Source organism: Perissodus microlepis, chromosome 17 (assembly GCF_051167445.1).
Source record: "Perissodus microlepis isolate ML-2025 ecotype Zambia chromosome 17, ASM5116744v1, whole genome shotgun sequence".
Lineage (NCBI taxonomy): Eukaryota > Metazoa > Chordata > Actinopteri > Cichliformes > Cichlidae > Perissodus > Perissodus microlepis.
Window position 1 is genome coordinate 16950445 of NC_140477.1, and position 11272 is coordinate 16961716.

Here is an 11272-nt window from a genome sequence, read left to right on the forward strand (position 1 = left end):
CATTGTTATTATGCTATATTGTAGTATTTAAGCTAAATCAAAGTATTTCTACTATATTATATTTTTTTTTCTAAATATAGCATTTCTGCTATATAATTGTATTTCTGCTATGTTATAATATTTGTGCTAAACCAGAGTATTTGTGCTAAAACATAGTATTAATTTAAAATTACAATATTCATAGTTCATCACAGTGTCTCTGGTAAATCACAGTATTTCTGCTATGTTGTACTATTTTTCTAAATCATAGTGTTTCTGTAATGTTTAAGTATTTTTGGCTAAATATATTCTTTCTGTTATCTTATACTATTTCTCCTAAATTCTTGTATTTTTGAGAAGTTATCATGTTTCTGGTAAGTTACAATATTTCTGCCAAGTATTATGTTTCCTCTAAGATATTGCAGTTCTGCTAAGTTATTACATTTTAGCAAAGTTTTTACAATTTCTGCAACTTTTCAGCCTTTTCAGCTAGTTTTTGCAGACAGCTTCAGCTTTAAAGCATCCACACTGCATTTTCGCAGGAAATGCAAATTTTTCTAGTTTTGATAAAGTTACAAATTTAGAAAAATTACTTTTTAAATAAGACATAAGCAGCTATAGTAGTATAACATAGCTAACAGCTGCTACGATTAGTTAAGGGTTAATTAGAATAAGCAATGAGAAATGGCTAGGCTAAACAGAAAAAGCATTTCTTTTAAAGGTTTAATGTTTAGAAAACATAGCTATTTATCATAGCAAAGATTATTCAATTATCAGATCAAACCACCCTGCCTAACTGGTTAGCTGTGTCCAGTGAAGCATAACATTCAGTAAAATGTAATTGTTTTAATAAAGAATTAGCTAGATGAGATGGGGTACCTTCATTCTTGGTTCTCTTTGATAATGCTGTGCTAGTTTTAGGTGCTGATCCTGCTAAGCTAATGTAACTGCTTATTAGTTCCATATCTAACAGTTAGGAATTTACAAGTTAGTATGGCTTAACAGATGTCTTTAGCTCGTATGAAAATATGGGAAGTATTAGAAGTTTTATTGCCAGTAACAGCCTCCAGTCTTCATGCTAAGCTTAAATAAGCCACGTTAACCTTTCTAAGTGGTAGCATCCCACTTACAGGTATAAAACCATTTACCATTTTTATAAAATTAACAGCTGATTAATCAATAAGGTTAAATACCTAATTTCACTAAACCAAGTCAGAGTTTAAAATAAGCATGGATGAGAAGGTGGCCTAACTTTACCTGATTTTTTTTTTTTTTTTTTAAATGTTAACCACCATGTGATAGAGTAACGCTATTACCAGTTACTCCTAAGGACACCCCAACATCCCATGAAGTTATATTTCCCCATCTTGTCTGAGCAAAATAAAGATTTGGGTTTGCAGAACTTTTGGGGGCTTCCTCTGTTGTAGGAACAAAATTAAGAAAATACACCGTTTAGGTTTCTTGCACAGTAGGGAGCCCACAAATGAGCAAAATTATTTAATTATTTTTTTTTTTCTTATAAAAGCATTATCAGGGAGAGTTTGAAAATGAAGCATTTTAATCTGGAACAGAGTGGCAGCAGCCATTTCAAAGATACTTTACAAATACCAAAGAACCGATAAGCGGAGGGCCATAGTGCAGAGTTCCCTCCTGTTGCAACAGAAGCCAAACATAGAGCTGCAGGTTACCGGTGTCTGTATGAATATCTAACTACAAGACCACCTCTTCCCCAAGCTTTTAAATGTTAGGAACAGTCTGCAAAGACTTTGGGCCATGCCAGCATGCAGGCCTGACCACTTCTTTAAGCCGTCAGTGGCCTTGGTGCTTCATTTTAACAGAGCACCAAAGCACCGGAGGCTCAAAGTGGAGAGAAACTCTTTGAAAACTGGGGTTGCACTAAATTCAGCAGCAGCTTAAATGTAATATTTTGCAATATGATAGTCCTGATGGAAACTGGAAAAAACAAAAAGCTCTATCCAAGAGAAAGGTGTGGGCTTGTTTCTTTAGTTGTGGTTGATGGCGGAGCGCTCAGACAGCTGCTTCTCCTTCCCTGAAAGCTGTGCACTGTCAGCGTCTGGCATCCTTCACTTCATCCCCGAGTTCTCCAACAGGTGCTGTGTGGTAGTGAGGGGGCGGGGTCTGGTGGTGCTGAAAGGTAGGGGTGTCAGTAGTCGTCCCCCCGGCTCACCACCTCCTTGCAGGTGGGCCTGAGCAGGATGGTGTGCTCGAACTGAGCGGTGTAGCAGCCCTTGGTGTCGCAGAGCGGGGGGTAGGGGTCCACGATGCCGAGGTCGCACAGGTTCTTCAGGGCCATCAGGTACTTGCTCTCGCCTAGGCGGTCCAGCCAGCGCCGGCAGAACGCCAACGTGCCGAAGTTCTCGTTGATTACGTTCAGCAGGTGCTTTGCTCGCGGCAGCCTGGAGAAGAAAAGGAGTCAGTGAGTTACTGCTAACTAATACGCTCCCTGTCCAGGCGAGCTAAATAAACACAGGCTCTCACCTGATAGGGACGTGGCCGACGTCAAAGTTTTTCATGTAGTGCGAGCACTCCATGTCGTCGTGGACCACACCTTTACCCGTGCTGCCGAACGTCTCGATGGCGTACACCTCGCCCTCCTGTAGAGTGACACCCAAGTCAACGAAAATAAAATCGTCAGAAGTGAAGCCGAAGGTGCTCCAGCTTCTTTTTACAGCGTTTCGTTTTTTTTTTTTACTTAGAATAAAAATTTTAGAAATTCTGATATTGCGTTAGAATCACGCGCAGTGAGTAAGCTGATCAAAATGTGAGGAAACCAGGAAGTACTCGCCTCCATTCTCGTCGCTTCTCCTCCTTTAACGATGGGCACCGTCTTTCCAGCATGTATCCTGTACTGACCGATGGAATGACCGTTCAGGTTTCGGATGGGCTTCACTGCAACGCAGGAAAAAAAAAACGAAATCTAAGTTTTTTGGTTCAATGTCCTTTTTGATGCAACTCTCCACCTTTATCCAGACTTGAGACGCCTTGTGGACACGCCAGTTGTTGTTTTAATAAAATAAGAGTAATTTGTTTAACTCGCTTGCTGACTAGTTGCACATGTCTTTATTAAACACTGGGAATGACATGAAGAGCTTCAAATATTTGAAGCTCTTCATGTCAGTTTTTTACAGGAGCTACGCTGAATTTAAAATAATGTCTGAGCTCTGATTTTGCTGCATTTAGAGTAAAAGGATCACAGAGGGAAAAATCCGTGAAGCTCTGTCATGCGAGAACGACCTCAGATCGTTTACATGTTGCAGATTTTTGGTCTTTTCTTTATTTTTTTGCTTAAAAAACCCCCAAAACAAACAAAAATAATTCAGATGAAACAGAAATGCACGAGTCTGTGAACATTACCACACGAGTCATGGTGCACGTGAGGGTGGATTTTCACGGATAGCATAAACTACTGTTTTCTATAAAGTTGACTATCCTGTAATGACAGTGTGATCTCACCCTGGTATGTTTTGCCATCAAGCTCGACCTCGTAGGACTCCATCACCTCTTGGATTGCCTCTCCGACATCACACAGGCGCACATCGATGCCGGCGTTCTTCAGGGGAGAACAAACATGTTTCAGCTACAGGATCCACAAACACACACCAAGTAAAAACAAGGCGTCCATTCAGGTCTTACTTTGATTCCGGTATTGGTGGCGTCTTTCACGGCCTCCAAAAGCTTGTCGTACTTTGGGTTAAACGTGACGGTGAAGGCACAGTCAATGATTCGCCCTGCGGGCAGACACCGGGAGAAAGAAGCACACCAGTCAGCAATCCAGTGGCTGATGTATTTTTAAACAGCAGTAAAAGAAGCAGAAAGGTTCAGTCAGCGCGTACCGTTGATGTGAGTGCCAAAGTCGATCTTGCAGACGTCGTCGTACTGGAGGACAGTGGTGTCTCCAGCGTTGGGAGTGTAGTGAGCAGCACAGTGGTTCAGGGAGCAGCCGGTGGGGAAGGCCAGGCCGGCGTTCAGCCCGTTCTCCTTTATCAGCTTACGAGAGCAGTCCTCCAACCGCTCGCTAATCAAAACAGAGAAGGGCATCAGCAGGAAATCCAAATCTTCTGATCTAATTCCAAAACAGCCGCCTCTACGAGCGACAGAAGATAAAAGCAGCCTCACCAGATTTCGATCATGGTCATGCCAGGTTTCAGGAAGCTGCGGACATGCTTCCGGACCTGCCTGTGCGCCTCGGCCGCCTGCCTGAAGTCGTTCCACATCTCCTCGTTAGCTTTATCCAGCACTCGCTTCTCCTCGTTGGTCATGCGTGACACGGCGCTGCGACTGGGAGGAGAAACAAAAACAGCAGCGCAGCACGTTCAAGCATCAAATTTGGATTCAGTTACAGTTTCTAAAGCTAATAAAAACATCTGGAGACCACATTCTTCATGAATATGCACCTGCTGAAACTACTTAGTTGAATGTTTTTGTCTTTACTGGAAAATACAGAGATTCTCTCCTCTGTTAAAGACAGAGATGAGTGAGTAATTTTTCAGATCACAAGATAAAAAGTGTTTCCCAGAAAGAGGAAATAAAGACTGCGATATAAACACTGCACAGTGTGGTCCACAGCTTGCTGCAGGAGCCTCACATGTAAAACCTCTGATGTAATTCAGCCAGAAAACACGGGAACAAGAAGGGAAGGCAATGGAAGTAAAGATAGATTAAATGAAACCTGCACACACTCAGAGGAAACCACTAAAGAAGTCCTTCCATGCTAACTACTGTTACTGTTAGTACCACTCTGAGTGATACTAACAAAAAGAGAATAAGTTAGAGTGATTTTGAAATATTATTCCAGAAATGTAGTTAGAATTTTGAGGATAATTTTGCAATACTATTTCAGGAATAAAGTCGAAAATATGCATTGCAGGAAAATCCACATGTCTATTCCAAGAGTAAGTTCAATTTCCAAAATTAACTCAGAAGTTTTAGAATAAAGTCAAAATATTATTGTGAAAAAAAACCACCTGGCATTTTAAAAGCTAAAGAGATTTAAAAGAGAAGTAGAACTTAAGTTGCAGGTGTAGGTGTGTGTGTGTGTGTGTGTGTGTGTGTGTGTGTGCTCATCTTACCCATCCTGAACGACAGGGTATTCACATTCCTGTCCAATGGGGAAAACTCCGCTTGGGTAGAGCTCACAGATGGGCACAGATGGAGGATCAGTCTGACATTTGGCTGTAAAAACACAACAAAGACTCACCAACTGATGTCTTACAGAAACACCTGGCTCCGGTATAAAACACACCGAGTCTGCTTTTCCACTAAAATATCATTAACTCACTTCCTTTCTTCTTCTTTTTCTTCTTCTTCTTCTTTCCTGCAGAGTTCTCTCCATCGTCTCCGTCTGTGTAAGTTAAGACTTTTTTTTTAAAAAAAACAGCTACTAAATCCAATGTTTACATTTGACCTGTCCACACCACCACAGGTTAAAGTGTTGATGTTTGACTTCAGTCACCTTCCTCGCCCTCCTCTTCCTTCTCTTTGTCCTCTATCGCCTGCTTCTCCAGCTGTTTGGTCACCTCGGCCACTCCATCCGCCTCCACCTCTGCCTCAGTGCCTGTAAACAGATGCCAGTGACCCAGAAATGAATCATTACTCACTACTTTTAAAATATACACCTTTAATGGCCTGATAGGGAGGCAATATCAGGGTTGAAACAAAATAAGATGTGAAGGTCTGAGCCATGCTCTCCTGAAATCTCAACACTATAATCCACAAATGAGGAACATCCTTCAAGAGATTCAAGATTCTTTATTCGTCACATGCACAGTTATACAAGTATAACACGCAGTGAAATGTAACCTGACACGCTCCTCGACTTGTGCAAAAGGGGGGAGAGAGGAAGAACATTATATATTATATACATTAGGCAAATGTGCAGTAGTAGCACTGTATGCAGCAAGCAGGTGAATTCTGTACATTAAGTGAATTAAATAAGAATAGACAATCTGAACATTTTCCTGCAGTTTTTGATGGATTAAAGCTTACATCACTATAAAGTAAACTAATAAAAACAAAAGTAAAATTTCAATTTAACTCTCTAAAACACCTTCAGTAATGAGGCGTAAGGTGTACACTAAGTAATGTGACCACACACCTGAGCTCTCAACTTAGCCCAGCTTAATCCTGCTTTAACACAGTTTTCCCTGTCTGATGAACCTCTACAAAACTGGCTTTTATTAATAGAATTGTTAAATGTTCTGACAGGACCTGTGCCCCTCTTTTCACCTGGGCAAAGATCATGGCATACACACAAAAAACGAAGGCAATATTAAACCGCTGAAGGGCATGCTGGGTAATGACAGCGTGAAGGTCTGTTTGTGCTCACCACAGCTCTGCACCATTTACACCAGCAGCACTGAGGGCGCATCACTCGCTGGTACAGGAGCCAGCGACTTTTCATTGAGACTATGCCACAAATAACCCATCAGCCAGGATTCTCCATGACACCACGGCCAATTAGAAAAGGAGGAAGAGCTTAATGACGCCAGACGGTAGCCAGAGGTGTATGGATCAGTGTTACAGAGCTCAAAGATTGAGTGAACAGTCTTGCGATCAGTTTGGCTACTGCTGGTCTTGTTGGTTAGCATAAGTATTTCTTGGCTTCCAAGGCAACTGCGTAAATTTGCAAGTTGGGGGGGGGGCTACATGCTGCATTCAGAGTTAGTGAAGACAGATTCAAGAGCAGAGATGGCCTCAGAGAGGAGACGTGTCTGCTGGTATTCAAATAAAACAAGGCTTGTTTTGCTTCATTACTCCCTCAGCTGAGTCTGTGCTGGACCTTCTATGTGGGCGGGGCTCAGTCAGCTCTACCCACACAGTTAAAGATAACCAGGTGAAGAAATGATAAATACTGTTGTGTTATTGTCCCACTTGAAGGCAGTGTGTTTTTTTGTTTCTTTTCAATAAGAAAAACAGATCAGACACAAAGAAAACTGACACCACTGCCCATTCCCATTTCCCATAAACTTAAAATATGGCTTTTAAATGAATGTCTAAAATTACACAGTGTATAAAAGCTGTATTTTATTTTGTAATGTTCTGAATGTTATTAACTATCTAATAAGTAAGAAAAATATTTTTAACTGCGGCTAATTTTCAAAATAAACCTTCCTCTGTTCTTTTCTTACATAATAAGTCTGGCAAAGGGAGAATTACGAAACAGAGCTTGGCTGAAGCTCGGCGGGGGGAGGGCGGCAGCAGCAGGGAGGACAGCTCCTGGAAGGACTATCTTCCACCCTAAAGCTGCCCTTCCACGACAGAGGGCACGTTTCCCGTGGGGAGCTCCGCTTAAAGCCCGGTGTGCTCGCTGAGGCCCAAGAGGCACAGCGGTAGCCCAATCTGCACTGATCTGCGCCCGCATGTCCAACGAGTAGGACGTGGAGAAGCTGAAACCACTCAACTGCACTGCTTCCGGTGTAAATTTCAGAATAAAGCTCACAATGACCGCGGTTTCTGTCACAATGCCTCTATTATGGAAACCAAGAGCTGTAAACTAACACTGTCTACATAATATAGTTAATTCTTCCAGTCGTATTCCTAAATCTCATATAACTGACGCATTACAGCTCTTGTAATGCATGGCTGAAGATCTCTTCCTATATGTCAACACATTATCTCACATACTTTATCATGGAAATCAGCATCACAACTTCAATAAAATTTTGCCTAGCAAAAACAAATCACAACTACTTAATTTAGCTTTGAAACAATACACGTTGATGCAATTTAAATATTACATTTATAATTAAAATTTTAACGGTCGATTTTATTTTGAAGCCGTATGCATATATTTCCGGTTTGGTCGCGGCTAACTCGTTCGTTTAACTAACATTAGCCCGTTAGCCTGTTAGCACGAGACTTCACCTGTCGTGGCTCACCTGTCGCCGCAGACTTGTTCTTCTTCTTCTTTTTTCTCTTCTTTTTCGAGGTTTCCTCCGCTGGATCGGCCTCCTCTCGGTCCTCCGCTTCTCCGTTCAGCTCCCGGTTCAGGACCACTTTCTGCTCTGCTACCCGCTCCGCTATTACGTCCGCCATGATCGCAGGCGCTGCTGGAAGAGGAAGCACAAGGGGTTGTGGGAGTCCTCAGTATGTGTTGCCTTCATGGACACCCGGGATTTTTTACTTGTTAGTAAACTAATTACATTAATATTTTATTTGTAAGTACAGAGGGACTATGTTTTACTAAAACAAATACACATATTACCTCAAAATATTTAATTATAATATAATTAAATATACTCACACCTAGTGAGTAATCATATATAATTACTCAAGAGTCTTTAATTAATTTAGAAACATTTATTTAGTAAACACGATACAATTGGAAATAATAAAGGTTTTTATTATATGTTGACCCACGGGCACTCTAAAAACCAGGATTAGGTTTAATCTCCCTGCAATTTCAGTTTAAATAGTACTTTCAGTGTGGTGGCACATGTTTGAATGCTTAAAATTAATTGTTAAATGACCACACCCTTAATGCACCACACACTGACTGCCATGTTTGGTCTTTAGCATTTGTTTAGCAGTTAACTTGTCTGCCAGATGAACGAAGATATGATTTGAAATATTTTTATAATGCGTGGAGTTTAAAGACGTTTAGTCAGAAACCGGAGCTTTATACGCAGCCCCTGAAGGCATCACATAGTAAAACATGCCGAATCAGCTGAAGAGGAGCTTTAACACCTGAGGAACCAACAGATGTGATATACGAATAATTAAAAGGATAACAAACAAGCTTATCACACTAAAGAAGAAGAGTTTTTCTTTCTTTTACCACAAAAATATAAAATACTATTTCTTTATTTTTATTTTTTTTACAAGTTTAATCCTAATATAAGGACCGGGGAAGTTCCAGAATCCGCCACTAGGTGGCAGTAAACAACCTTTATAAAACAATGTAAACACTACAGGGAGTGCAGAATTATTAGGCAAGTTGTATTTTTGAGGAATAATTTTATTATTGAACAACAACCATGTTCTCAATGAACCCACAAAACTCATTAATATCAAAGCTGAATGTTTTTGGAAGTAATTTTTAGTTTGTTTTTAGTTTTAGCTATTTTAGGGGGATATCTGTGTGTGCAGGTGACTATTACTGTGCATAATTATTAGGCAACTTAACAAAAAACAAATATATACCCATTTCAATTATTTATTTTTACCTATGAAACAAATATAACATCTCCACATTCACAAATATACATTTCTGACATTCAAAAACAAAACAAAAACAAATCAGCGACCAATATAGCCACCTTTCTTTGCAAGGACACTCAAAAGCCTGCCATCCATGGATTCTGTCAGTGTTTTGATCTGTTCACCATCAACATTGCGTGCAGCAGTAACCACATCCTCCCAGACACTGTTCAGAGAGGTGTACTGTTTTCCCTCCTTGTAAATCTCACATTTGATAATGGACCACAGGTTCTCAATGGGGTTCAGATCAGGTGAACAAGGAGGCCATGTCATTAGTTTTTCTTATTTTATACCCTTTCTTGCCAGCCACGCTGTGGAGTACTTGGACGCGTGTGATGGAGCATTGTCCTGCATGAAAATCATGTTTTTCTTGAAGGATGCAGACTTCTTCCTGTACCACTGCTTGAAGAAGGTGTCTTCCAGAAACTGGCAGTAGGACTGGGAGTTGAGCTTGACTCCATCCTCAACCCGAAAAGGCCCCACAAGCTCATCTTTGATGATACCAGCCCAAACCAGTACTCCACCTCCACCTTGCTGGCGTCTGAGTCGGACTGGAGCTCTCTGCCCTTTACCAATCCAGCCACGGGCCCATCCATCTGGCCCATCAAGACTCAACTCTCATTTCATCAGTCCATAAAACCTTAGACAAATCAGTCTTGAGATATTTCTTGGCCCAGTCTTGACGTTTCAGCTTGTGTGTCTTGTTCAGTGGTGGTCGTCTTTCAGCCTTTCTTACCTTGGCCATGTCTCTGAGTATTGCACACCTTGTGCTTTTGGGCACTCCAGTGATGTTGCAGCTCTGAAATATGGCCAAACTGGTGGCAAGTGGCATCTTGGCAGCTGCACGCTTGACTTTTCTCAGTTCATGGGCAGTTATTTTGCGCCTTGGTTTTTCCACACGCTTCTTGCGACCCTGTTGACTATTTTGAATGAAACGCTTGATTGTTCGATGATCACGCTTCAGAAGCTTTGCAATTTTGAGATTGCTGCATCCCTCTGCAAGATATCTCACTATTTTTGACTTTTCTGAGCCTGTCAAGTCCTTTTGACCCATTTTGCCAAAGGAAAGGAAGTTGCCTAATAATTATGCACACCTGATATACGGTGTTGATGTCATTAGACCACACCCCTTCTCATTACAGAGATGCACATCACCTAATATGCTTAACTGGTAGTAGGCTTTCGAGCCTATACAGCTTGGAGTAAGACAACATGCATGCAGAGGATGATGTGGACAAAATACTCATTTTCCTAATAATTCTGCACTCCCTGTATAGTTGTACACATGTTTGCAGCATGTGGGTGGCCTAAATGCTAGAGGCCGACGATAGTGACTGTTATTGAATGTTTAAGCAGTTAAATTTAACTGTTAAAGCTTTTACATTTTTGTTGTGTTTTTACACAAAAAGTGATCAGTGCCTATCATTTGATGTGCACCTATACAGCAAATTTGAACTTCTTCCTATTTTCAATAGCAACTCGTGTGATAAATAAAGTTAATCTCAACTAATTTTCTCCCTTATTTAGTTTAAACGTTTTATTTCGGTACAACTCATTTGGAGATACTGTCTCTGAGTAGCATAGATGGTGTTATTTGTTATTTTCTGCTGGTACCTTAGCAGTTTGAAGTGTTTCTCCAGGATCACTTGAACAGATCAGATTCAGGCTGGCTATGGGGCAAGTCGAGAGACAAAGAAGCCTTTATCTCTTAATGATTCAAACCTAAACCATAACAAAACTGTATTATACTGAACAAAGAGCTCAGTATTGCTTCCATGAAATTGAACTTTGTCAGTGCAGTCTCTTTGGAGATTTTAAGATGTCTCATTAAGTCAGAATTGTAGATTTCTCAGGTAAATAACTTGCAGTTACAGAGTCAGGTGGTTCTGCTCCTGGTTGTGTCATGAGGTTTATTATAGTTTGTGTTTAACTTGTTTTTGGGAGTGTTTTTTAAGCTGCCGTAAGAAATTAACTTCCCACTTCTGGGATAAACAAAGTTTATTTTAATGGCTCTCCTACTTAATTTGGTATGGTTTATAAAAACTCACCACACACTTTGTTAGGCAAAATGTTC

The 11272-nt window shown here is 40.8% G+C and overlaps 1 protein-coding gene across 2 annotated transcripts; it reads right to left on the minus strand.

The window, feature by feature from the left end:
* Positions 1-1519: 1519 nt before the first annotated feature.
* Positions 1520-8070, minus strand: LOC146369443 (methionine aminopeptidase 2-like). Of its 2 annotated transcripts, none has more exons than XM_084909652.1 (11): positions 7878-8070; positions 5453-5554; positions 5279-5356; positions 5070-5172; positions 4117-4278; positions 3834-4015; positions 3634-3728; positions 3454-3550; positions 2786-2889; positions 2479-2594; positions 1520-2396 (listed from the first exon to the last, which is right to left on the minus strand). In XM_084909652.1, the coding sequence occupies exons 1-11, from the start codon at positions 8032-8034 to the stop codon at positions 2144-2146; spliced, it is 1449 nt and encodes a 482-aa protein (XP_084765778.1). In that variant the 5' UTR covers positions 8035-8070; the 3' UTR covers positions 1520-2143. The 2 variants fall into 2 exon arrangements, with proteins under 2 accessions (XP_084765778.1, XP_084765779.1); XM_084909653.1 differs by having other exon boundaries at positions 5279-5341; positions 7878-8069.
* Between the last annotated feature and the right edge of the window lie 3202 nt (positions 8071-11272).